The sequence below is a fragment of the Lichenostomus cassidix genome, chromosome 1Ab (assembly GCF_008360975.1).
Source record: "Lichenostomus cassidix isolate B80296 chromosome 1Ab, HeHo_3.0, whole genome shotgun sequence".
NCBI lineage: Eukaryota > Metazoa > Chordata > Aves > Passeriformes > Meliphagidae > Lichenostomus > Lichenostomus cassidix.
The window spans coordinates 3,116,215-3,144,206 of record NC_139481.1 but is presented as its reverse complement, the minus strand read 5'-3'; the positions used below and the strand labels follow the sequence as shown (position 1 = coordinate 3,144,206).

Genomic DNA, 27,992 nt, shown 5'->3' with positions numbered 1-27,992 from the left:
GCCGCCCCGCGGTGCCGCCCTCAGGCCGGCGCAGGTGAGGCGCGGCGGCCATTGGAGGCGGGCGCTGAGCGGCGGGGCCTGCCCCGCCCTGCCGCTATATGAGGCGGGGGGCGGGCGGCGGGGCGGGCCTGAGCGAGTCGGGAGCGAGGTGAGCGGGAGGCGGGAGCGGGCCTGACGGTGTGCGGGCAGCGAGGTGAGCGGGGAGGGCCTGAGCGGGTGCGGGCAGCGAGCTGAGAGGGAGCGGGCCTGGCGGTGAGGGGCTGGCGGTGAGGGGCTGGCGGCCCGCGGCTCCCGCAGCGCGGAAAGCGGGAGGGAGGTGAATCCCCCGGCAGGAAGGAGCCGCCGCTCCTCTCCTCCCCGCTCTTGCCCTTCTCCCGCCGGGAGGAGCTTCCCGGCCATCCCTGGCAAGGACGCGGTGGCGGGCTGGCCCCGGCCGGCCGGGGAAGGCAGGTTAGCCCCGCCGGGGCGGTGCGGTGCGGTGCGGCCTCCCCGCGGGCAGGCAGAATTGTGGTGTCATTGCCCGCCAGGAGCAGGTGGCCGTAAGGAGTTGGAGGTGAGGCTGGCCGAGCATCTCTGGCAGAAACTCTCTGCTCAAGGTTACAGCCCCTCCCATACCAGCCGGTATCTACACCATCTTTTGGATGGGTGAAGGCAGGGAGCAGCTCCTCATCAAGAATGATGCTGTTGTAACTAAGCGGGCTGTTTGCTTTACCGAACGTTTTTCTTTTGTCATTAAAAAAAAAAAAAAATTCAACTGCTTTTAAGTTCTCGGCTGGATTGCTGCGGAGGTCGTGAAAGGGTAAAAGCGATTTAATGGAGGTGAGAAGGAGAGGGGCAATGCCACTTCTAAATTTTCATTCAGGCTGCAGCCCAGGCTGGCGGCGTGATTTGCAATTGCTTGCTTGCAGTTTTTTCCCCCTGTGGGTGATGTGTGCAGGAAACCTGCCTGGTTTTATATGGTCACTATATTGGGTTTCTGGAATCATCCCCTGTGCTGTGTAATTCTGCCTATGTAAAGGATTTTTGGTGTTTGGATGGCTGGGGAGGCTTCGAACAATACGAAGTTTGCCCTGCTTTGAAATTCTTGCTACGGTTATTTTGAAAGGGAGGGAGAAGGGTGGAAAAAATAGTGAGCTGTCCTTACCGAGGCTCAGTTTTGTGGCTTCACGTTCTGAATATGCGACAACAAAAGATGCAACTCGGCAAAGGGCAGCAGGGTGTGAGGGAGCTAAACAAAAGAGTTTCCTTGCAGCTCCATCCATTTCAATGGTGCAGCTTTCCCAAGCCCCTTTCCATCGCCCATCATCACCTGCAGGCCGGTCGGAGGAAGGGGAGGAGAAGAGGATGAAGGCGGCCAAGCAGCAGGTGACCCCGGCTGGGGAGAGCCCGGCTCCCGCCAGCCCCCTGCAGTCCGCGCTGAGCACGGCGGCCTCTCCTTCCCAGGCGTACGAGACCTACATCGACAACGGGCTCATCTGCCTCAAACACAAGATCAGGAACATCGAGAAAAAGAAGGTGACTTGGTTTTCTTGCGTCTCTTTAAACTGCTGATTGTCAACCTGGTTTCTTTTTAACTAAAATTTCGTATTGTTTCTGGTTTTTAAATAGCTAGGATAAGCTTATGTGTGTATTTAGGGATCAAATGTATGTTGGTTAAAACTCAAGATACTTTTCTAGATGGAATTAGTTCAGGACAAACTTGGATCTGATTTAAACATGATCTTGCAGAAATCTTTCATCAATTGCATGCATCTAATATTAGGATGTAAATTGTTAGTTCTAATTTCCAATTTTACAAGTGTTTCCTCTGGAAGTGGAAATGTCAGATTATATTAAATATGTACTGCCCTTTACTTTGTGTAAATATTTGACTTATGTATTTTAAATACAGACAAATGTTAGTGACTAGAAAACTTTTATGCAGAAATCCTCCAAAGCTTGACCTCTCATTTTGATCTCTGCTTTTCTGAGGCTGGGGGGACAGAACAGTGTTAGTAAGAATAATAACTGAGGTAATGATATACCTAAAACATTGTGGTGTGTCTAGTCAGACTTCTGCATTCTAAGGCTTTTCAGTTGATTAGCAGGTGACTGAAGGCTCTGTGCTTGGTTTTTAAATGAGAAAACATTATTTTCTGTAAGATAAATAATGGTGCTGTTGCTTTCAGTGCTGGCTCAGGATTACAAGTAAAGCCATTGTGTGGATGTTGTGCTACTCTAAATGTCTGAAAAGCTTTTAGTTGTGTCTTGGGGTGAGGAGGAAGAGTAGCTCAGACATCTGGCTGTGTGCTTAGGGGACTTGATCCTCCTGCAGGAGATGCAGTATTACTGCTGTCTCATGTCATGCATCAGGCTGTAATTTTGAATAACATCAGGCAAGCATGTTTTCTTTGTGTAGTTAAACAATGCTGTGTTGTAGTCTACTTCTGTGCAAGGAAGCTTCTTGTTGTGAATTTCTCTGGTACCTTTGATTTTCACATGAATGACAATATGGCCTCACCAGCAAATGAAAGTGTGACTTACTAAAATGAGTAGAAAGTGTTCCTAGTCCTATGCTCCTATTTGTAGTGTGTCAGTAAAGCTCTAGATACACAAATGAAATAGTATTTGAGCTTATGGCAGTGAAGTCACCTTTCTTTTCCCTACAGAAGCATGCAATACCAAATAGTTTAGTTTTATGTTGTTTATGTCAGCATTTAAAGACTGTTTTAGTATATTGGAAGTAAATCTTATTTCTTCTCTGAATGCACTTGTCCACTTTCTTAGGGAACAGGGCTATAAATTTTTGATATAACTGAAGCCAAATTTTTGCATGAGACCACAAGGATTATTCAAGGATAATATAACTAAATTCTAGCATTGACTTGGGAAAGCTAAACAAGCCTACCATAAACAAGGACATTGAGTGCATTTGGAGCCCTTTAAAGGTTGTGGATCAATGCATTACTAGTTCTTAAATGAAACACAAGTAGCAAGTAAGAACTGAAAGATCAGTAATAGGGAAAGGATGTAGACAGTCCTGCAGACTGAAATGGCCAAATTGAAGCCATAACAAAACTTTGTGTTCATTTCTCCAGAAACAAGAGGCAGTTGGAGATTTTCTATATTACACAATTTCACTCATACCCCTTACTTAATTTTTATATTGATTTCTGTATAATGTTTACTCTCAATTTTCTGCAGCTCAAACTAGAAGACTACAAAGATCGTCTGAAGAAAGGAGAAGCCCTCAATCAAGACCAGTTGGTAAGCTTGCTTTATACAGGAGTGGAAGGTCTCAAAACCTTCTGATGTGTCAGGAGGGATGCATTGCTGAAGGAGATGAGTGTTGTTTTTACAGAAGCAGTGCCTACAGGCTTGTAAAGGTATTTTTCACAAAACCAAATGAACAAATTATTTGTAATGAGGGTGAATGTTGAGCCCACAAACTCTGTCTCCTGTTTTAACCTTCATGTTGTTCCTAAAGTAATAGATGATCCTTGTTTATCTTTGCTCTGTAGACTTTCAGCTTCAGTGCTCCTGCACCTCTATTTCTTAATGAGGTGTCTGTGTGCAGCTTATCTTTATGGCAGTGCAGTGTTAGAACCCAAGCCTCAAGAATTGAAGTGGCTAATTAGTTCTCATGATTTCTTCATTAGCAGGTATTACTTGAAGTTGCCTGTTGTCTGCGCAGTGCTGTTGGTTGCAAGTGGGTGTTAATATAACTGACAGTGTTGGCTTTTTTGTCTTGGACTGGAATGGATTCTAGGTCTGAAACCAAATTTCTGCAACATGAAAGCTTTAGAAGATCTGAGTAGCAGTGTCACATAATCCAGAGGGTTTTTTGCTCTTGTAATCTAGGAGTTGCATTTTTAAAGTGTAGTGCACACGTGCTAAAGAGTAATTTTCTGATGAGAGATACTGACATTCAGTGATAGTGCTGATCCTGCTAATGAACCAGTTTGAAAAATATTTCATTGGTTGCTAGCTTTATCACAGTGCAGCAGTCTGAGAACACAAATTCTATTTTCTTACTCTGAATCATTTGTAAAAGAGTTTGACATAAATGGGATAAGAGGGGAAAATGGTAACTTAGAAGTGTTGTGTAAGTTGGAATAGTTTTGAATATATTGACTACTTTGATATATGCTCTGGACTGTGAAAAGCTGTTAGGTGAAAGTGTTTGGAAAATGGCATTGACTTGGTTACTAGATTTTAGTATTTCTAGCTGGGTTTCACATTTTAAATTTTGGTATCTTTCTCCCAGTTTCTGGGATTTCTGAGGCTTCTAAAATGAAGAGTTAGATTCAGTCATCATAGTGAAGTGACAAGTAGTCAGATTGTTCAGGTGACTATTGCAGAAGCACATATACACTCAATATTTAATTAATAATCTTGTCAAGTCCCCTGTTTAGTGGTTAAGCTACAGAAATACTGCATTAGTAACTTTCAGATGCAAATTTGTGGTGTATATACAAATTGAAGCTGCAGTAGGGCTTAGCACTTACCTAAAGAAACCAACTGCTTATATTACCATAGTGCTCTAATATTGCTTGATGTAATCCATAATTTTCGTTTTCTCACATGGAAGAAAAAGTGCATGTCTGGGGATGAACTTGTTTTGCAAGCAATTTGGATTAAGCTGTAATTACTTATGGTGCATGCCTGCCAGACCTAATGTGTGCCCTAGCCTCACTTTAGGAAACATTTGTTTCAAAAATGTGGAGCTCCCAGCAAGTTAAATGCTCCTACTGGCAGCATTGTGCTGTTTTGCAAGCTGAGCAGATTTCCCTCAGTACAGTACAGTACTCAGTTCTTCCAACATGCTGTTAATGAATGTTAATAACAGGTATGAACAGAAGAAAGCATTGCTTTCCTGTGGGCTGAGTTACAGCTTGTCATGAGAGCAGTGGCAGCTGTTCTTGGTGTTTTCAGGTGGGGAGTTTTACTCTGCAATTTGTGGTGTTAAGAGCACAATTACTGCAACCTGACTGGTAAATTGTTGGTGTTAATTGTGAGTCTTCCTCACATGTGTGGGCACGAGAGCCTTAGAAGTTGTCCTCTCAAGTGCTAAGTGAATTGCTAAATAGTACTTCAAAGCTGCTTGGTAAATTGTGTGAAGACAACCAAAACCACCAGGTGAGTTCTTGCACTTTGTGCTGAGTAGCATTTAGTCCTGGTAGTGTCTGGTGTGCCACACAAGTGAATTAAAGTAATTGAACAATCCAACTGATTGAACAAATGAACATAGGACTTGTTTTCCAGTTGCTTAGGAGCACATATGGAATTGGCAGATGTCCCAGGTCTTATTGGGACAGTAGCTAAGCTTTTGTCACTGCACTGATGAGACACTTAATGCTAACACTGCTGTGAAAGAGTTTTACATTAGACTGATGGGCCTATTCTAGAAAAACTTGTGATATCATGTCAGGAGCATAAACCAAACTGAGTGTAAAGCATATGTGAACAACTGAAATTACATTTGGTACTTCCCAGGCATGCCCTGTGGTATGAAGATAGGGGCAGCCTGTCTGAACTGCAGCATTTTGCTATCTTCAGAGCTGTCAAGAAAACTTAGAGGAATTAACTGGCTCATTCAAAATAGGGTATATCAAAATGCAATTAATAACCTCCTGCAATTAGTCTTTATGAAGACTAGCTAGTAAAATATTGGTTAAAGCCATTGGTGAAGACAATAACATGGCTTCATTTGTGGAAGCTAAATTGGAAAGACTTTTTCTGGAAGTATCACTTGCCTTGTATATTCCTGAAGTTTGTACAAATTTTCTATGAAGGCATTCAGTTAAGCATAAGGGTAGAAGATCTGTGCTGAACTTGTCTCCTGTATTTCTTCCAGGCTTTCAGATCAGTGTCTGATTTTTAAATAGCTGTTTACCTCTGATTGCCAAGACCTATGCAGGCAAACTTGTAGGATATCTGTCTGGTGGTGTGAGCTGGCTTTGAACTGCATCTCAGACAGTTATGAGTGAATGAAATTTGCAACTAAAGGTAAAGTACCAGCTACAGAAATAGCATCTTAAAAAAGCTACAATTTCAGAAAAGTACACACTAAATGACTACTTCACAATGAGAATTTAAGTGCAAGGGAATTGAGTTGCAATCAGTAGTTCAAAGCTTAAAAAATACATTTTTATCTGTTCCTTTGTAGGAGGCAGTAGAGAAATATGATGAAGTAGTACACAACCTGGAATTTGCCAAGGAGCTTCAGAAGACTTTTTCAGGGCTTAGCCAAGATGTAAGTATAAATGCTCTTCCCTATATTGACAGGATTTGTATTTATATATATATTGTAACAGGAGATGACTCCAGTTGACTTAGATTTGAAACCATTAACCATTTTGCTGATGCTTTGTGCCCGAGGTGAGGGAAATGGCCACTCAGTGGATCATTAAGCATTAGAAGCAGGCTGCCTGGGGAAGTGGTAAAATCTGACCTTGGATTTCTTCAACACATGACTGCACAAAGCTCCAAGCAATCTGGTCTTGATTCAGTGTAGCCTTTCTGGAGGCTGGGCTAGACAATGTCTCAAGGTCCCTTCCAAACTGAATTTTTTACTGTTTCTGGTGAGGGAAAGTGCTGGTGTTAAATCAATTTGGCTTCAATGAGAAGTACATCCCTCAGTGAAATTTAACTGAAGCTTGTGGAGTTTGCTACTTAATCTGCTGTAGTTGTCTCTAATTGTGGCAAGTCACAGATTTAGTGCTGCATTTAGGGTTTTTTTCAGGATTTAAAGCACAACATACGTTTTCATGTAAGCAAGTGTTTTGTCTTTGGAGGCACTGGTCTCTTGGCTCAAGCAAATTCTGCCCTTATGGAAGATTTGATCCAAGGTAGTGGTAGGGGTGCTAAACCTGATTAGTCACTGCTCTGGCACTGTTTCTCTGCCTCCTACAGAATACTGAAGGACTGGTACCTTGTGACCTAGTGTATCTTTGTGCAGGTGTTTTTAGTAATCCAGAATTTACTTCTAACAGTTTGTTTGTTCTTGAACTTATGCTATATTTAAAGGCTAACCCTGTGTTTGACTTGGCTCTGCTTCTGCTGGTATGGATTCTACAGCCAATTGCCATTACTGGAAGGCTAGGGGCCATTCTGGCAAAAAATCCTTTTGAAAGCATCCTTTCATCGTTTGCAGTGTGTTGTAGGGAAGAAAATTTTCATAGCTCTTGACACATACTGAGGCATTTTAAATTCTGCTGTTACTTGGATAGTTTCTGCTGGGTAGTTCTATTAGCACATGAGAAACTTGAATGCATATTCTGTATGTGTTCTATGACTTGTTGGTTATTTAATGAGTGTTTCAGGCCAACAGAAATTATTGTGACATATCACAAGTGAAGCAACCAGTATCCAGTTTGACTGAAAGGTAGATGTGTAGAGAATTAGTAGATAAATGGGGAGCTATTCCAAAGCTGGAGCTTTAAAGACTCTGGGTATCTGAAAGGAGTCAGGAGCTTCTGTTATCTAACCAAAATTAATAGTTGGTTCCCTCATTGTAGGCTAATCAATACTAGAGCTCAATGTTTTATCCCAGAATCCTGTTGCTAAACAGTATTAAACACACTGAATTGTGTTTAACTGTTGAATTTGTGCCTTAAAATAGCTGCTGAAAGCACAGAAGAAGGCTCAGCGGAGAGAGAGTCTATTGAAGCTTGAAGCAGAGAAGAAAAAGCTGCGCACAATACTTCAAGTGCAGTATGTGCTGCAGAACTTCACTCAAGAGCATGTTCAGAAAGATTTCAAAGGTGGTGTGAATGGTGCAATATACTTGCCTTCTAAAGAACTAGACTACCTCATAAGATTTGCAAAGCTGACATGTCCAGAAAGAAATGAGAACTTGAGGTAAGTTCAGGGGGTTTTTTTCTAATTAGTATGCTTCATTCATTGTGGTAAATGTCCTCTGGTTGACACTGCCGTGTCTTGAAATACTGTGTTTTGGAACATTAATTAAAATTCTATTCAGCACACTTGCTTTAGTCTGAGATTAGGAATGGAACAGATTTACCTCACTGGGCTCATTAAAGGAAAGCTGCAGAAATTACAGCCTGAGGTGCAGGTTACAGACAGAATTTGCTATTTTATGTCTCCCTTTGGAACTGAGGTGAGATAGTCCAATACCATCCTAAGCAGGGATGTGCTGCTTCCCTGAGGTCTCACTGTTTATGAAGTGAAAAGTGCAGTACAATCAGAACTCTTCTCTATTCCATTTACATTGGTGTTTCAGATGTGCTTCTTTATTCCAGAGGAGTGTAAGATGGTGCTCCTGAGGCACCCATGCTGTTAGCTTCCAAGTGGTTTAAAAAATTAGCCTGAAGATTTTGATACCTCTGCACTGAATGTCATGTGTGTTACCAGGTTGCCAACAGAGAGAATGTCAGAATTCAGTGTTTGTGTGGCACTGCTCTGGTGCCACCATGGCTCATGCTTAGCATGACTGCCTGTCTGGCAAGGCAGTGCAGTAAGAATTGCATTTGAACATGGAATAAATAGCTATTAGGTGGTAAGTTGAAATGCTATGGTTAAGTCATGTTTGAATATAGGCTAATTCTTTTAAGCACTAAAAATCCCTGTGACTTGCCATACACTAGACTTGCCTAATCTTGACTCCTAAATTACTTTCTAAAGTCGAAACTTTATAAAAAGCTACACAGCAGGAGTCTCTCGTCCCTTTAAAGTAACTTTGTTTCTAGTTTTACTCTTATAGTATTACTTCTATGAGTAGCATAATCCTTTCCTTTGGGATACTGTGTTTCATCAGTGGACTGCAAATTCCATTTTCTGGAAGAGGTGGATCTTGGACCTGTAACAAAGTTTCTCAGTAGCTGCTAGTTATTGAAAGTGGCAGGAGCTGTTGGTTGAATATGTTCATCCATATGAGCTGAATATGTTCATCCAGTAAATGTGACCAGCTGAGTAAACAGCAATTGTTGCCCTGTTTGGGAATCCTGGCTTGCAATGAAGTTCAACCATATAGTCTTGTGGGACAGTGCCTAGGATCTCTATATTGACCAACAAAAGAACTTAGGTTTTCTAGGTTAAATCCTGTGCAGACAGACAGGTGAATTGCTTCTGGTGACTTCAGGGCTTACTATTCACTCTGTGTCTGCAGCTTTGGTTTGGAAGGCTGGACATTAGTCAGTGTCCTAAAATGAGGGGTATTGGGATACTGCAGTACTTGATCTTGGCTATGTGTCTACCTCGTAAAACTGTCATTTGTTTTAGTGTTGAAGACCAGATGGAACAATCATCTCTCTACTTCTGGGACCTTCTAGAAGGAAGTGAGAAACCTGTGGTTGGAACAACATGTGAGTGTATAATCTAGTGAAATAACTTAAAGATCTAAAATTTGTGTGCTTATTAAACATCTTAAAACCACTGAATACACATGGAAGGCTACCAAATTAAACAGTTTCAAGTGCTGTGTGCATCTTGATTATCCAAGGATGAAAGGCTGTTCCTGGCTCAGTTGAGTACAGGTCAATCACAATGCCATATGCTTTCATTTTCCAGTAAAGTCTTACACTTCCACCAGTGTGCTAGCATCTTTTTGAGGAATAATGATTGTAGTAATTCAAAATCTGATGCATGAATACCTTACAGAACAGTGGGAAACCTTTTGTAGAGTTATGTGCAAATGGTTTAAGCTTGGAACCATTCCCAGCTGTGAAATGCTTAGTGGAATATACTGATGTACTACAAAGCTTCATTGGCCCTGGGCTGAAGGTCTCACAGCACTGAAGAGTCTCCTTTCTTTGTAGGAATTGTAGATTCATACCTCTACAGTGCAGGATACCACACTAGGGAAGGACAGTCATTAATGGAACATGCTGGGATTTCTCATCATGCACAGTGCAGTTTTTCTTTGATATAATGCAAGTGTCCTTTCTTTTCAAGCATACCAAAATCTGTGGGACTCTACAGATATTCTTCCATTTGTGGCATAGTTCCAAAATCCCTGGTTGTAAGCCAGCATACACATTGTGTTATTTACAACTTGCTTGTGGGGAAACTGCCCTTAATTGAGTTGTAGTGTCTTTCCTATTGGAAACAGCTCTTGCTTGTTGTGTTTATGCCAACCTTGAAGCAGCTTTGTGGCAGGAATCTTTCATTTGTTACTGACAACAATGCTGAAACTGTTAGACCAGAGCATTAGTGTGCCCTGTTTATCTTGCACATACAGATAGCTGAACTGACAACTAGGTGTTAAAACTTTCCATGTAGTTCTAGACAAACTGCAAGCTTGGATTGTTACAGGCTGGTAACCTTAGCCTTGTATCTGTTGACATGAATAGATTTTTTTTTTTATCAGTATCTCTACCCCTTTAGTGTCAGCCTTGCATCCCTTTGTGCGCAAGCTAGACTTCAGATAAAGCTGTTAGGTTGTTTTAATGATTTTAGTATCAATGCTGGCTGGCTTACACATGGTGAACAAAGTCCTTTCTAAGCATGTGGGAGACCAGGTGGCTCAGGGTTTACCTTGTGTGTTTAAACACAAGCTGCAGTCTTGCCTTGGGATGTTTTCAAACTGCATTAAATTGAGCAGTCTCAAATTTCCTTTACTAAAACATTTTGTTGCTACATCTTGGTAAGATGTGTGAACGTAGAGAAACTTTAATTGATATAGAGGAATCAATGAGTCTTAATCTGTAATGTTTATTGAATATTGAGTATTGAATATTGAGTATATTGAATGAATACTGCTTAATTTCAGATTTTCCTGTTTTAACTTCATGGACTTTTACTCTTTAGATAAACATATGAAGGACCTGTTATCCAAACTTCTCGACTCTGGCTACTTTGAAAGTATTCCGACTCCTCACACCACTGTGCCAGTAAAAGAATTGGAAGAAGAAATAAATAGAAAATCTGAGAAAACAAGACAGATGTCAAAAGGAGAGCCTGTCAAAGAACCAGGTGGAATATTACAGGGTTCAATTTTATATGAGTGTTGGGAAAGGCTTGAACTGAGCACTGGCTTTGCATGGCTTGGTGCTAAATCTAATGCTGTGCTGTAGCTTACTTGCAATGTAATAACTGAAATGGAACCTGCAGGGCCAGCAGCCCTATTCTAGCTAATGTAGCTAGAAGAAAAAGAGAAAATTCATTGTAATAGAATGCTTTTGCCTTCTGAGCAAATCTCCCCGTTAAAGATGTGGCAACTCTCTGGGGTGTGGGGAATGTTACATATTATGAGAACAAATTTATGAATACTGTAAAATGTTTCTTGCTTAACTCTAAACTTCTGCAACTGTAAAACCTAGTCAGAAATTAAAAGCTTGCATACAAATAGCATGTTGAATGGCAAGATGAGCTTTCAGAATATCTGGTTTAGCAATTAGTGCTGCTATTTAAATAGATTTAAAGAGTTGCTGCTGTTTGATCTGCCCTTCTGCATTTGATCAGTTGAAGTAAATTAACATTCTTTCTCTAGAATCCATTATGGAGCTTATGAAGTCTGAAATACAGCCACAGGAGGTAAGATACTCTACTGTTAATTGCTTACCTTTAGTATTGAGATTTATCAGACACATAAATACTCTTCTGCAGCCCTTTTTTAAACTTAAAAAGGGAGTCTGAACAGCAATCTAGGTGTTGTTTGATGTGGGAAACACTAAAGACTTGGTTGCATTCCTATTTCTAACCCCTAATTTATGGCATCTGGGGTATTCTGGGATAAATGCAGCAGGATTACATGAAGCAGTATAGCACTTTAATGCTCTGGCACTTTCCTGAATAAAACAAAGCATCAGCCTCTAGAGTGGAAATCTTTTGTGTACTGTGGAATTGAAAAAATACACATCTACTAAAGCTGTCTGTAAAAGCTAAGCTTGTTGCAGTAGGCTTGATATTGGTGGGGTTGAGAATTACGTTGGTCTTAGTCTGATTTGTCAGGGAAGTAGGAAACCCAAGACAGACTTGAGCTCACAGGGGTGTGTAGACTTGGTTCAGCAGCTCAGCAGACTGCCATACCAAGCTTTGACTGTCAGTAGCATAGAATTCATTAGACTTGGTTCAAAAGGTGGGGAAGGGTGTCTTTTTCCCAAGTGGAAATATTGGTTCTTAAAATGCTGAATCCCTGTTTCCTAGGTATCCCACTAGAGGGTGTACTCTAGAACAAGTTTTGGTAACTTGCTGGTAACACTGTTACCTGACTCTTATCTGGTGTTTAGTCAGAGAAAAGATCTCAGCCAGTGAGCCTTGTGCATTCTTCACTTCATGTATTTACTTTCTGGTCATGACAAAGTGGTAATTTAGGAAACTTAGGACATCCTCATTGAACTCTCAGACTTACTGACACTAAACACAGCCTGCAGTTTAAGTCCAACGGTACTAAATCTGAGAATCTGATGACTTTTTAGTATTAAAACTCCACTAAAAAGGAGGGTTATACTTGGTTACTGGGTCTAATATTCTGGGGCACTTAGCACAATGTCTGCTAATATAGTACCAGAGCTTTTTAGATGCTTAGAAAGAGAGCTACCTTTATAAAAAAGTCACAATAGAACTTGATATTGTCACTGCCTAGGAACATCAGGTAGCATTGAGGATAAGGACAGTAGATTCATTCAGCTGGGTTTGACTTGTTCTGTTCAGCACTGTTCCCTGTTTGTCTGTGGCATGCCAAGCCAAGCTAGTCTGCAGTGTTGTAGGATAAAGCCATGGCTGCCCACATAGTTTCTATGACTAGTGCTTAGACTGTCTAGGCTCTGCTTTTAGTCAGCAGTTTTCAGTAGCTGGGTGACCTAATTTAACTGACCTGAACTGTAGTAGCAAAATGTGTTCTTGGGAGCCATTAAGTTTCTTTGGTCTATATAGTTTCTCAACAGGCGTTATTTGCCTGAAGCAGAATACTCTGTCAAGAAGAAGCCAGAAGAGCCCAAATCTTGGGAAGCGGAGTGTGCTAGAAAGCAGGAACCCCCAAAATCCTGGGAGATGCTTGTTGATATTGAAGAGCAGCAAAAGAAGCAGAAACAAGAGACCTTAAAGCCTTGGGAAGCTCGTGTTAGACAGCAAGAACTCAAAAGACCAGATTCTCCAAAGCCTTGGGAAGCTCGTGTTAAAGAGGAGGAGCTGAAGCGGGAGTCTGCAAAGCCCTGGGAGAGCCGTGTGGAGGAGGAGCAGCAGCAGAAGGCAGAAGCTCCAAAGGCCTGGGTAGCACGTGTCCGAGAGGAGCAGGAGTCTCCCAAACCCTGGGTAGCAAAGGTTAGGGAAGAGCAGGACCAGAAGAAACAGGAGTCACCTAAGCCCTGGGTAACCAAAGTTAGGGAAGAGCAGGAGCAGAAAAAGCAGGAGTCCTCAAAAGCTTGGGTAACCCAAGTTAAGGAAGAGCCAGAAGAAAAGCAGGAATCTCCAAAACCATGGGTAACCCAAACTAGGGAGCAACCAGAACAAAAGAAGCCAGACCCTGTGAAAACATGGGAAGTGCCTGTTAGGGAAGAGCCAGAGCAAAAGAAGCAGGAGCCTGTGAAGGCTTGGGCTGCTCATGTTAGGGAGGAGCCAGAACAAAAGAAGCAGGAGACTCGAGAGGCTTGGGAAAAAGCTGACAGGCAGCAGCAAGTGTCATCACCGCAGTTACAGAACCCTCCGAAGTCCTGGGCAGCTGCCAGTATGGGGCCAAAGGAACAGATGGGGTCAAAGAAGTTTGATATGGAACCCAAAGAAGTGAGTTGGCATATGTAGTATTATCTGTCATAAGCTTTTGACATTAGTGTATTGGAATAAAGCCACCTGTTAGCAGAGGTGTATTTTGTAGGCCAATATTTAGACTCCCATTTCATTCTGTCTTGGGGGAAATAATTCTGGAGGATAAAGTTTGTATTTGAATAGCAAGATGGTCTGCTTTGCTTTTTACATCAGCACAGCATTGCTGTGTTTGAACCTTGAATAACTGCTTTATGCATAAGACAGAAGAATTAACTTGGTTCATCTGTAGCTGTTGGCTCTGTCCACTGCTAGCAGTACAAAGCAGGTATGACTCATCCAGGGATCAAATACTTTGTGGCTGCATGCAAATAACACCTCAGTAATTTTTAGGCTTTTGATTAAAATAGCTGCTGATTCAAGAGAGATCTAATGTCTAGATCAAGCAATACCAACTGTACAGGGGCTTAAATATGTATTTCCAGATGAATGCATAAACCATACTGCTGTCCTGGGAGTCTAACAATAGCACAGCGTTGGAAATATAAAATGAAAGCCATTGCATGGCTTACAGCTGAGCAGGCTGCTACCCTTTGGTCACATTGCCTTCTTTCTCACCTGTGCTTGGGGTAGCAAGGAATCAGTACTCATGGCAAATGATTAAGCTTGTATCTTGTCACTCAACTTGGCATAACTGAAAAATGGATGTTCTTGTGCCTAGAGGCGAGAGCGCAAACAGAAGGCTGAACACGAGATTAAAAGAGTATGTAACATGCAGCACTGGGTAACAACAGGGGATTAAGGTGTTTCAGCTTGATCCATCTTTACACTCAAGCTGAGTAGAATCTTGTGTCCACTGGTGGTGGTACTGGCAGAAAATTTGGTTCTCACTAAGTAACTCTGAGCACAAACAGGTGTTGCGCACCCAACTTTGCACATTATTCCTGTAATTGACACTAAGCACTTGTAAGGTGCCTTGGAGTTTCTGGTGTCAGATTACCTAATACCTTAAATGCAAGATGCTTCCTAATGAGGTGGGGCTCTTATTTGTATATGGGATGGGTAGATGGATGGCTTAAGTGGTTGAGAAATCTTTGCTGCAGTGAGTAAAAAGGAGGATCTCCAGTCTGCTGGAGAAACTTGCAAACTGCTTCAGAATCTCCCTAGTAGTGTGCAGGTGTGTGCATATTGGCAAAATTAAATTTAATGCTGGAATGTGAGGTCACTGGAGGGGAACTGATGAATTAAGTAAACAAAGCATATTTTGAAGTATTCAAACTTGGATTTACATAGTCCAGAGGAAAGTATTACCTGACTTTATTTTTGCTTAGTAGCTATTGAGAAATCCTAATATCAGAAGTATATTGAATGAGTAGAAAACGGTGTACTCTAACATAACTAGTATCCATAACCAGTTTTTTTAAAAACTTGAGACATCTTTGACTTGAGGTGCATAAAAAGAACAATTAAAATCATGTTAAGCCTTTCAAATAACATTTTCTCTTGCCCTTGCTTATATAGAAGAGGCAATGCAGTGCTATAACTGGATCTGTTTAACTCTGACAGTCTATAAATGCTCTTGTGCAAGGATGTAGTCATGGCAGATAAAAGATCTGTGTCACTACTGCTGTTCTCTGAGCTGAAACTCACTGCTAGATCTGAGGTCTTTTAAAAATTGTTTTGAGATATTAAAATATGCTTATTTAACATAATGTACCTTAAGGTGCAATAGCAGAGGAGCTGAGCCTAAGACAGCAGGGTGAGCTGTTGAATAGACCTGTTTAACTGTTCTGGTTAAATGTTTGTGCAACCTGTGGACCAGCAAACTTGGTTGGAGCTGAATTTGTGGCTTGCTATGGGAAAGAAAAAAGAGTTTGGCTTGTGCTGTCATCCAGCATGTCAGTTAATTCATACCTGCTGCGAATGCTGCTCTGAGTAGAAAGCAGATTTTAAATGTGTAGCTACATGGCAAAGCTGGCAATCACTGGTTACAGCTTAGGTGTCTCCATTCCACCTCATTTAGTAGTCCATAGCTAACAAACCTAAAGAGGAATTGAAGTCCTGTATCACAGAATGAAGTTTTACTAGTAAATGAGGTGGTTGAAGTGTATGTTAGTGTTGCATGCAAGTAGAACTTCAGTCTCTAAAAAAATCCAGCTTTAACAGGATTCCCTAATACATTGCCACTCTGACTCTGGCTTTTTTTTTTGTTTAATGTACAAGTGAGTAGTTAGGTGACTTAAAGGTGAAAGGGTTCTGCTACCCAATTTCAAACACACAGAATCAATTTGGTAGTGAGGAGAAAGACAGTAACAAAAGCAGGAATCAGTTTGACCCATAATGGATTTGCTATGACAGTGAAAGCTGTAAAATTAAGACAGTGTGTGAGAAGTAAAAGTGATGGACAGAAAGATGCAGATTGCCAGTAACTTAATCTATAACTGAGATTAACTTTATTCAACTCTTTTGTCCTATACTTATATCCTCAAAAGCTCTAGTTCCTGTTCATTATTGGAAACTATAGCAATATAAACTTGTAGTTAACTGGTAGTTACAGGTAGTGCTTGTGCAGCAGAATTTCTAATTAAGGCAGAGCTGTACAAACATGAGCTCTTTTAGCTCTAGGATAAAGTAAAACTCCTCACATACCACCAAGCAGCTATCATGTGGGCCAAATAGATATGAGAAATGGAGACCTCCAGAGTTAATCATGTGCTGCAAGCTTCTTCCCTCTGCATGGTACTGGAATTTCTGCAAAGGCTAGTGATTAGTTTCAGATAACTGTTGAAAAGGAAATGCAGGAGTGTTCTTAGGCTTGTCCTAAAAGTGGACAAAGAGCACTTCTTCAGTTTGTTGTGGATTTAGTGTGACAATTGTCACAACACAATTACCCTTCTGCCATGTAGCCCTCCAATGACTTCATGCAAATACTCACCAACACTGCTGTACAATCTATTGGAAGAGGAACCTCCTATTAGAAAGGTGGTTGTTCTGTAGGAAAATAAAGACTTTCACAAATTCTGTGTAGCTCAGCATTTGGGCCAGTTGAAATAATGCAGCTAAATGTCTTCAGATTTGCCTCCCTCTAGCTGCACAGACAAACATAAGAGCAGATAATCTTTAAGCTCTCTTCCAACCCAAACCATTCTTTGAAATCTATGGCTTAACTAGTTGTAGCAACACAACTGGAGGCTGACTTTTTTTTTCTGATGAAGTGAAAGCTTGATTCAGGATATATCAATAACAGCACAGAATTCCTTGGCCCACAGTGTCTGACACCTCTAGGTTGCTCTGGAAGTGTATTGGATAAGGCAGCTTGTCTTGCTTCCAGTATTAGATTTAATGTAATTTCTCCTTATTAGGTGCCTAAACCTGTTCATCAGCCAGCTGCAGAGTTTTGCTCTACTTCAACTCTTCCAAAAGATCCAGTATTGAGAAGGGAAAAACTTCAGGATCTGATGACTCAGATACAAGGGACTTACAACTTCATGCAAGTATGTTTTTCTCTGCTGCTGTAGCACAGAGCTCCAGTTCCTACTGGGTTAGGGAAAACAGTGCTGACAATGTGTGTTGGCACTGAATGAATGAATTTAGCTCTAATTAGCTAACAGCAGCTTGTCAAGTGAGAATGTTTCATTTGTATCCAGAGTTTAATTTTTTTTTTTCTACCCAATGGTGATCTTTTTTTGAAAGGAGTCCATTCTGGATTTTGATAAAGCTTCACCAAGTGCCATTGGTTCATCCCAACCTCCTTCAGTTACTCCAGCAAGTAGTCCTGTAGGTAGGTGATACTATAAGTGTAAATGGTATGTAAAATTTTGCAAGCACTAACAGGGTTTGCTTGGGCTGTAGATCAGTAGGCCTGGTGAAGACAGCTTGTTTAATTATAAAAAGTAGACCATGCTAAAAGACTGGGTTGGATCTTGGGCTTTAAAACTCCATTACCCAGTTAATTTATTTTTTTCTTAATCTGGCAAGTGGGTGTCTCTTCTGTAGTAAATTTTTTTTATCATTGAATACCTGTCCTCTTTTACCAAAAACCTGAAGTTTTCAATTTGGTGTAGTTTTCTGATGCTAGGTTTAAATATTTGCAGTCCACATGCTAAAAATAATTTGTATCTTCATATACCAAATATTAAAAAAACCCCTGCACATTGAAGCTATATGTAGTGTTTGAATTTAAAAGTAAATGTTGCTTAATGCATTCTATTTTTACAGCTTCAAAAGAGCAGAAACTGCCAAGTCAGAGTGATTTTCTTCAACAGCCCCTTCAAGTAAGTTGAAGTTAGAACTGCCTTGAAGAGGCAGATAGAGGTTATTTAGCAGCATGGATTTATACTTGAATTGTTTTTCTTGTCAGTAGTTTTGTAACAGATTTCATAGAATGTAGTAGCTTGCAAGTCTAAGATCACTCAAATGCTGACAAAGCTGGCTGCACTTCTGGTTGAAAAGCAGCAATAAATGCTTGCAATTTCTTGAAGTTAAGAATGTTGGAGGCATGGTGAAATAGTTTGGATATTTAACCTTTAGATTCAGGTCATGGCTAATAGCAGTGTGCAGAATATTTTGTTTCTTTCCTAGATAGTTGGTGTTTTCATCTTTGAGATCCTCATGCCAGAGATGGTGTTTCAAGCTTTGGTAGCTGTGGTTAAATGAACCTTAAATTCACTTACTGTGCTTGCATGCCTTGCGACTTTTGCTTTTAAATGTGTTTCCTTACCCCTAACAAGAATTCCTAAAAAACTAACTGGTCAAACCACTTCCTGCTTTATTCTGAAGTTTACTTGGTCATGCTCAGAACGAGTTTAGTGAAACCAAACATTTCAAAATCTTTCTTGTCTCCTTGCAAGGCTGCTGCTTCACCCATGGCACTGCATGGTTCAAACACCTCCCTGGCATCTGCTGACCATGCTCTTTCTGGCTCTGAAGCTGATGACTTGGTGACACCACAGGTAACATCCCCTGGGGTTCCCTGGCATTCAGATCTGTGTGACACCCCTAACAAAGCTGTGCTGGTGCCCTCCTGAATGGCTGTTCTTCAACAACATGCAGGGACAGAGTGCAAGAACAGCAGCAGTATAGCTACAACCTGGGATGCTTAAAGATGGCTGGAAAAGCCTTGTTCATACTGAGTGAATGCAAAGTCAACACTCTGTTCCACAGGGAGGGTGTGGGATGAAAAATGCTCACTGGATAGTGTGGTGTACCTTCTTGTGAAAACATGTGAGCAGCTTAAATACTTGCTTTGGTTACAGTGTAGCATATTCCCTCTAATGGTGACAAAGAGGTGGCAGAAATTGGGTTGGGTATTGTCATGAAAGAGCAGAACCTGTGTGTGATTTAAACACTGAGATCTCTCAAGCACTACCTGAAGAAATACCGGGAATCTGACTTCCTGATGTTCAGCCAAGACCTAAAACTTTGCTTTCTTGATTGTATTTATGTGCAGCTAAATCTTCAAATAACTTTCAAATAGTGCTTGGAGCTGAAAATTTTCAATTTATGCAGATCACTGTCTTAAAGATCTCTTGTGCATTGTGGTGCTGTGTTCAAGAACACAGCTGGCTCTTTCCTGTTGGACTCTATAATTCAGAGTATGTAGATTATAATGGGAAATGTCCATGCTTTTTACTTTTTTTTTTTTGCTGATGTATATGTTATCAGCACATTGTACATGTAGTATTTTATTTCTTAGTAGAAATAGCTGAATATAATGCTCTTGACAGGGCTATTAGTCTAGCTTAACCCTTGAATCAGCAGTTTTGTCCCAATTCTTGACACTTCCTCTCACTTCTACAGTGCCATAAGACTCCTTTTGCTGACAAGAATTCAATAATTTTGCAGTTCAATATACATCCAGAAGGCTTGTGCTGTGCTCCAAAGTAGAACATCTGATTTAGTGGAATTTTCTGAGGTTTCTTGCAAACATACGTTTTGGAATTTGGGTTGCTTGTGCCCAGCCTATCTCTAGTCCCTTTGGCTAAAGTCTGTCTCTCTTTCTTTCCAGGGAAAGCAGTAGGTCAGTTTTGGTCCAGGGAAAGCAGTAGGTCAGTTTTGGTCCAGCACAAGCAGGGAATGGTGACAGTGCTCTCTCCTGGTGTGCAAACACATGCCAGTGCTGTCTGAGGCTCTGTGCTGTGCACATGCTGAGCACAGGATTGCCAGGCTTTAGCCCTGGGCTCTGTATTTAAGTATTAAGCAACTCCTAAACTTAGCATTACAAGTGTGAGCTAACTATAGAACATGCAGGTTTTACAAAGCCTTGTTCAACAGAGCTTTCCAGAAGCTTCACATAAGATATATCTTCCTATTTAATTTGGTGAGACAGGTGTTTGTTGCAGACTTCGCTGTAAGTAAGTGCTTGAAGCAATCTACTGTTCTTAAAATGATCTGACTTTGCAGGGCTGCTTGTACAGCCAGTTGTGTAAGAAGACTAATCTAAATCTGAATCCCTAAAGCTAATTAATTACTTGATACTTTAGTTAAGATGACTGTTTAGTACTTTGGCTTTTTAATGTTTGTTGAGTTCTTTCAAAATCCATTGTTTTCAACTTTTGCACTGCTGTTTCATACCTTTACCAGAACTCTGTAGTACTACTTGTAATAGCAACTGCATTATGGCTTCTTGTAGGCATCAACATCACTTTCTCAAGAAAATGAGAAATACACTTCCCAGCCTCTGTATCAGACAAGTTCACGTATTTCTGAGCCATTGATACCTAAAAAGATTGAAATTGCCCAGGTGAGCTATCACAAGTAAGGTAAACATTTAAGTTGCTGAAATGGTAAGGCTCTGGACATGTTCCTTTTAACTCCTGCTTCCTATAAATATTGAGGTTCTAAATCAACACTTCATTTTGCCATCTGCACAGCTGAGACCTAATGCTGGTTAATACTTTGTCTGCACAACTCAGCATTGTTTCTAATCTGAAACATAATTAAGCTGGGAAGGGGAAAAAAAAACCCAAACCCCCTAAATTTCCTACGTTTGACTAGAAAGGAGAAGTAATTTCTAAGTTCAGCCAAAGAATCTTCTTTTAATAAATGGAAGAGAAAGCATTCTGTGTGTCCTTAGTGGTGGGGAAAAATACCTAATGTCTCTTTATTGGGATATTATTCCAAAGAATGGTATGTATAGTAGCTCATAGGCACATTTCACTTAATCAGCAGAGACTGCAATAGAAGTACTGTTTGCTGAGGATGCACAGCAAGATTTGAAATTGTAAGCAAAAGCTATTTTGTAGCTCTACTATGTCCAAATGTCATCCTGTAGAAACTGCTGACTTCTGTCAGTCTAGGCTTTAGAACAAATTAACTGCTTCTGTTACTGCCTGATAATTATCAAGTGACCTTTCATTACATTTGTTCTTTCCCCAGGCAACTATTCCCCTCCCAAGTGAGCCACAGTCACCATTGCCTACTTCAAGCACCCCAATGCCATCAGTGCCACCAGCACAAAGCTTTCAGTCTCCTCCAGCAAGCAGCAGCTCTGTCACAATCACAGCAGCTCCCTTCCAGGCTATGCAGACTGTAAGTGTGCAACACACAGAATTGACAATGTTGATCATTCAGGACTAACACTGAGGAGCAGTGGAATAGTGCAGGTTGTTTTAACAATAATATCTAGGTTAGGCCTCTGGTTCTTCAATGCCTTCAGAGCTTAAAACGGATCATCTAAGAACAAAGATCCTGGTTTTGCTCTGTACAGTCCCAAAAAAGTTAATACTGGGTTATCCTAGTAGCCCCAAGGAACTGAGAGGGAGAAATCAGGCCTGAAATCAACAGATTTACTGCTGTGCCCCAATGTAAGGTTAGCTGTATTTAAGCAGTTCTTAGGCAAAGATTTCAAATAGACTGCATTGGAGGAAGGGAATCCCTTGGAACTGTATCACTGTTAAGACAAGAAGCTTTCAGAAGCCTGAGTTTGTCTTGCTGGTTTTTATACTCTTTGCTTCAGTAGGGTAAGAGTCAGTCCACTGCAATCATGGAAAATGTGTTTTGGGTAGGACTGGAGTAGCTCATTTTCCTGTCTTGTTAATAGGTAGTCAATGTCTAGGCAATAGACCACACAGTCTGAGTTGTTCACTGCAAACATAGAACATTAATAGAGGTTGATGTACAATAATTTTGATTATTTCTGAGAAGCAGTTGGTGTTCTAGAAACATAGGCTAAAAAGCACATGATTTTAAAAAACAGCATAGCAGGGTGGTGGCATTAGGCAGAGACTTTAGCTGGTAGTGTTTAACATTTGTTTTCAAATATGTTGTAGGTATTTAAAGTGAATGCACCACTGCCTCCACGTAAAGACCAGGAAATTAAAGAGGATTCTTCGTTTTCAGCAGGATATAACCAGAGTTTCTCCACAGCAAGTACACAGACTCCTCCTCAATGCCAGCTGCAATCTTCTCATGTTGCAGAACAAACCTCTCTTTCACAAGAATCTCTGTCTTCAGGTGAGAACTGCACTTAGATCTGTGTTTCAAGTAGTCTTTAAGTATCTTCAGTTTATAATAGTATTTTAATTCATTATCATGTGCTGTGAGTTCTCCTAACTCACTACAGTTCTCAACATGTGCTCCATAGATGTCTAACATTAGGCATACATCAAATTTAGTGTAGTTGATGGTATGGAAACCTAATTTCAAAACTGCTAGGAAGATGAAAGGCTGGCTCAAACTTGTTTCTTCATTAGATGAACAGACTGTGTCATGTGCCTGAATTTCCCAGCAGGTGGGAAATTCAAATGTGTAGTGATACTTGTCAGTCAAACAATCTTTTACTTGGAACTGCAGCAATGATGAATTTCTTATTTGGAGCCATTAATTTGGTCTCTGGTAGTAGTGCTGTCAGTGCTGGGAGTTGCTGAATGCTAAGTAAGAAAGTTGGGATAAGTTTTCTGTCTGAGGAATACAGAACCTCCAGTCTTGACTGTTGTATTCCACACAGACCCAACCTACTTGACATCCAGGTAGTACATCAGGTGCATTTGTGTAGCTGGCACTAAATTTGAAATGAAACTGGCCCCTAAATGTCTTGAGGCTTTAGGATGAAAGTGACAACTAGGGATCTGCATTCATACTAATGAAATGTCTCAAGGATATTTAAAACTGCTGTTTTACTGCCAGAGTGATTTTCACAGGACTTAGACTAGAAACAGATTGATGGTATGTGAAGTCAATGAGACATTAAGAACTCAAAAGAGCAGTATAAGTATAGCAGTCAGGAAAGCATGTTTAGCCTCAGTGCTCCTCAGCACTGAGACTACAGGTGATAAGCCTTCTGTACTTTTATGGAAAATCACAATTTTTTCATTAGCTTTGTGCAGTGGCTCTGCACGGACTTCACACAGGGTTTTATAGTGTTCTGGATCAATTTTAAACTTTTTGGATTGAAATAAAGCATAGTCCTGTGGAAGTACAATCATGGTTGCAAGGTTTGTATTTAAAGCTAACCACTCAACCACCTCTGTGAGTGGAAAGCATTTTTGAATACATGTTGCTTGCAGCTGAACTGCCTAATATGTGGTAGGAATGTCTATTGAATAGACTGAACCCAAATATCTGCTTTCCATAGTCCTTATTGCCATCTAGGTGTGATGGAGTTTGTCTCACTGCTTCAGGGGATGTCAATATACTGAGATGACCTAGTTCATCAATGAAAATTCTTGATAAAATGTTTCTTGATTTTAACCTAGATTGGGTTATTTCATGCTGCTGGCAGGTTTGTTCTCACCTATGCAAGTGACCCTTGTTAAATGCATTAGGTGCTTTCACTGAGAGCCTTAGCTGTCTGCAGTAGGCTTTACAAGCATTAAACTCTGCAAAACAAAGGGAAAGATCCCAATCACTTAAATGAAGTAATGAAGGGACAGAAGAACAGAATATTCAGAGCAGCTTAATTGCTCTCTGAATGTCCTAATGCTGCCCTTGCCTCTGTGTGCTAACTTACTCCTGTTATCAAAAGCTTTGAATTCATCTGTGCCTTCTGTTTTAAGCAGTGAACTATCAACCTGATGGAGCTGTTCCTGTTAGCAATGGTAGCCTTGCCTTTTATCCAGCACAGGCTAATGTTATTCCCAGACCCCCTCAGCCTTACCTCAACAGTCGTGGGTCTGTCAGAGGATCTGCTAGAGGTGGAAGGTCGTTGCCTAACTCTTATCGCTCCCCTGGTGGCTACAAAGGTATGTCTGTATTTGCTATCATCTCAAAGAAATCTAAGTACTAACACTAGAATGTGATTTAACACAACCTGGTATTAAATTCAAGTTCTGTATGTGAAAATTGCCAAAACAAGGCTTGAAGGGCAATGTGCAGAGAATGGGGCCCTCTGTTGCGGAGTTTAAGGAAGTTCATTCTGACTTTGATTTGTAGTCCCTTGTATTTGAGATGTCAGGCCAAATGGCAGAGCAATTTCATATCATTCCTAAGGATGAAGCTGGAAAATTTCACTTATAGATTATTAGATTACTCATATGGACTTTTCTGTTGGCAATTTCATTCACTGTTCTGAACTTTTTATCCACTTAATTCTTTGTCTTGGCATCTTGCTGACAATCTGGGCAGGCATCTTGCTCTTCACATATCACTTGCAGCATTTGCCCAAAATAAGGTAATTTTTTTTGCTTAGCACTGTTCACTTTAATATTACCAGCAGAAACCAGGATGAGGGAGAGGCTCCTAGTAGTGAAGAGCCCTTCTAGATGAGTAACCAGCTGAAGAGTTTTAAGAGGAGGCTTATTTGCTCTCTGCAGACCAGTTATTCTTTTGCTGCTAGCTGAAGTACTATAGAGAGTTTCAGCTGACTTTAAGCAGCTATTAAATTAAGGTTGCTGGTAGCTCCCAGCTTCAGGTTGTGACCTATTCCCCTTTGAAGTGGGAGGGCATTTGGTGTGTGATAGATGCTTCAGTTGTTGGGCTGAGCCTGCTCAGTGCCTTGTAGGAACATATAGCAGATGAGTTTTGTGGTTCTAACTTAACAGCAGTGCAGGGTTTGCTGATGTCTGGTGTGAAATTGCTCACAGCTCCTCTTGGCTAGTTAAATGATAGCTTAAGTTGGTAATTAAAGCTAAAGAGGCAATATGTTATAGTAGCACCTAAATGTAACAGTAATATCTCAGTGTATGTAACAGCAAAAGAAAGTGTTTCCTAATTCTACATGAAATCCCATTTCTAGATTTAGAAAGTTTTCCAGCTGTTGTCTGACATTCCATCAGTATCACAGGCAATGGAGAAGGTCCTATAATATTTTTAAACATGTAATTTTGATACATCCACAGTGTGTAAGTTATGAGTTGCTAATGAAATTCATTTGTTTATAGGAGTAGTGAGACTCCAATTCCAAATTCTAGAATAGCTGTGTTACTGCATAACTTAATGTACATAATTGCCAAAAAAAGAGCTGTAGTTGTATTCTGGACTTGTACTGTGAATCAATGAATAATATAGAATAATCAACTTTTATTTGAGCAGGTTTTGATGCTTACAGAGGTTCACCTTCATTAACTAATGGCAACTATGGCCAGCTACAGTTTCCTGGTAGAGATTATGCTGGAATGCCATATTCTCAGAGGGTAAGTATTGACTTTATTTCCAGTAGCTTTCCCCTGTGCAGGAGCCAAATCTTCTAACATGGTAGTTTTTCATTATCTTAACAGATAAACTATTACTTACAAGCTAGAGGTTAGTTTTGTCTCACAGACAAAACTCTTTTGTGGAATGGTAGACAGCAGCTGAAATAAGTCAGTTCAGACAGATGGCATCTCTGTATGACAGGTTGATTTTAGTCTGAAAGAAATCTTTGAAATGCAAACAGAGGGTAAATAACACACTGTATGAGTCTGATTTGTTATTTTAAAAGTTGCCTCAATGTAAAATAATGAGCTCCTAAATGGACTGGCTGAGAATATGATTTGGCAAAAAAAAAAAACAACCCTAAAATAAAAAAGAACTGAAAAGGCAAGAGTTCCTGGTGGGAGGAGTTCTCTGCATCTTGTTTCTGAACTGTCACTCTCTATTCTAGAGATTGAATTCATTGTGCAAAAAAGTGTATTTGCCTCCCTTGATTTCAGATTTGCTTAAAGCCCTCTTCCTAATCTTTTAGGATGTCAATTACCAGCAGTGCTACAAACGAGGTGGGATAAGTAGTGGTCCTCGAGCAAATTCAAGAGGTAAGGCTAATATCAGGTCCCCAGTGGTCCATACAAATGCTTGGGCATTGCAGCTGGGATGCTCCTGGGAGCAGTGTGAAAAGAAGAAATAAATGAAGCTAGTTGTTTGAGGGCAAGCATGAATAGTGTATGTTCTGAAGAGTTGGAAACAAAATTATTTGTTCCTACTCCATGTAAAGCTGGACTTCCTGTGCTGCAGGTGAGAAGTGAGATGAAGAGCAGCTGTAGATCACTACTTCAGAGACTAAAGGGAAATTGTGGCATATTCTGGAAGCTGCTTTAGGATAAAGCAGGTCATATCCCAGTCTGAGGGATGGTTCATAAAATATACTTCACAAGAGAACTAAATATGAGATTGTGGTGAATTAACAGCTGATGGAAGTACTCATTAGCATTAAGATCTCACAGCAACTTCACTTACTTTGTTTGTTTTAAGGTGGTGTTTTCCAGTGGAAAAAACAATGGTTTGCAACTTGAGTGTGACTGCTTTAGATTTCTCAGATCTATTAATGTTTTCATTCTAGACCCTTTTAACTTGGATATTTGAAAAGGTTGAAAGGTTTATTTTGGGGGAGTGAGGTGCAGAAAACTTAAGCAACTCCAGTGTGTCAGACTTAATTTTATTATGCTAGAATATTTTAAGGTCTACTAGAAATGCAACTCCAGAAGAACAGTGTTGAGTAACGTGAAGTGAAAATTCAGATCTTGAAGGTGACTTGGCTCTAACTCTATCTTTTCAGCAATTACATTTTATTTCCCCTCAGAAGATAGCATATGCTTTTTAAGCTGAAATGTGTGACAAGCTAAAGCTAAAACTATTGCAACCTGCTGCCCTCTCCTACTTAGAAGTGTAAGAAATAATTGTTCATAGCTCAGTTATGTCCCATTGTGCTCAATGCAAGTGTGATGAATGTAAGGCAGAATGTTCTCACCGGGGTCCTTGGACAACTCGCTGTGGCTGAAAGATAAATCTGCTGCTTAAGATTCTGCCTGCAGGCTTAAGGGTTTCCTCCTGTTATAATACTTACCACTGCTAATGGTTCTCAACAGCAGGGTGGAGTGACTCCTCTCAGGTGAGCAGCCCAGAACGAGACAATGAAACCTTTAACAGCGGGGACTCTGGGCAGGGAGACTCCCGCAGCATCACCCCTGTGGACATGCCAGTGACGAGCCAGGCTGCCACCATCCTCCCCGTGCACGTCTACCCTCTCCCACAGCAGATGAGAGTTGCCTTCTCTGCAGCTCGAACATCCAACCTGGCCCCTGGAACTCTGGACCAGCCCATTGTGTTCGACCTGTTGCTGAACAACCTCGGGGAAACTTTTGACATCCAGCTGGGGAGGTTCAACTGCCCGGTGAACGGTACCTACGTGTTCATCTTCCACATGCTGAAGCTGGCTGTGAACGTCCCGCTGTACGTGAACCTCATGAAGAATGAAGAGGTCCTCGTGTCAGCATATGCAAATGATGGGGCTCCTGACCATGAAACAGCCAGTAACCATGCAGTCCTGCAGCTGTTCCAGGGAGATCAGATCTGGCTACGTCTGCATCGGGGAGCCATCTATGGAAGTAGCTGGAAATACTCCACCTTTTCGGGATACCTCCTTTATCAGGACTAAACTCCAGTGCGATGTTTACAAAAAGAGCTGCTCCAAACACCTTGGTGAGGGGGGTGGGACTAGCTTTGCACTTACTACTGACTTTATAGAGGATATGTGGTTCCATTATTGGGGGGAAATGGTGGTCCTGTTTTGCAAGGTGAAATCATGGAGTTGGGGTACTGAATCAGCACTAATTTGGCACTTTATCAGTTGTGATGTAGCCTTGCTAATAAAGCTGTGAATGTATATTGTTTGCACTTACCTTAAACTGTATTAATGTCCAGCTTACTACTCTATTGATTGCCTCAATTATGGGCTATTCACAATGCCTTGTTGTGCCTCAATAAAAGAAGTTAATATGCATTTTAGTATTAATCTTGCCCGTGGTTTTAATTTTAAGACACATCACTGACCTCTTTCCTGATGTGGTGTATACATGAATATTAAGCAGAGCTGGTCTTCAAGTTTCAATAATTTAGGGTAATTTGTATTTAATTTGGATTATTTCTTTTAGTTCTTGTTTAATGCCATTTTCCAGAGTGTTACCTGGATCAAAATGAATTTGAGATTTAGTTACCTTCTT

General features: G+C 40.8%; 1 protein-coding gene across 10 annotated transcripts; it reads left to right on the top strand.

The window, feature by feature from the left end:
* Positions 1-42: 42 nt before the first annotated feature.
* CAPRIN2 (caprin family member 2) lies at positions 43-27,772 on the top strand. Of its 10 annotated transcripts, none has more exons than XM_085049450.1 (21): positions 43-148; positions 1,253-1,515; positions 3,184-3,246; positions 6,149-6,235; positions 7,604-7,842; positions 9,223-9,305; positions 10,750-10,914; positions 11,432-11,475; positions 12,817-13,662; positions 14,363-14,404; positions 17,004-17,135; positions 17,335-17,422; positions 17,860-17,915; positions 18,492-18,593; positions 20,273-20,383; positions 21,019-21,171; positions 21,912-22,095; positions 23,637-23,822; positions 25,111-25,211; positions 25,742-25,808; positions 26,859-27,772. In XM_085049450.1, the coding sequence occupies exons 2-21, from the start codon at positions 1,267-1,269 to the stop codon at positions 27,425-27,427; spliced, it is 3,567 nt and encodes a 1,188-aa protein (XP_084905576.1). In that variant the 5' UTR covers positions 43-148; positions 1,253-1,266; the 3' UTR covers positions 27,428-27,772. The 10 variants fall into 10 exon arrangements, with proteins under 10 accessions (XP_084905576.1, XP_084905579.1, XP_084905577.1 ...); XM_085049453.1 differs by having other exon boundaries at positions 93-193; positions 23,700-23,822; XM_085049451.1 differs by having other exon boundaries at positions 93-193; positions 23,640-23,822.
* Positions 27,773-27,992: the final 220 nt, after the last annotated feature.

Excerpts from the sequence above, each read along its gene's own strand:
- CAPRIN2 (XM_085049450.1), top strand. The coding sequence starts at position 1,267 with ATGGTGCAGCTTTCCCAAGCCCCTTTCCATCGCCCATCATCACCTGCA. Across the intron at positions 3,247-6,148 it reads CCCTCAATCAAGACCAGTTG|GAGGCAGTAGAGAAATATGA; the intron begins GTAAGCTTGCTT and ends GTTCCTTTGTAG. Across the intron at positions 25,212-25,741 it reads GAATGCCATATTCTCAGAGG|GATGTCAATTACCAGCAGTG; the intron begins GTAAGTATTGAC and ends CTAATCTTTTAG.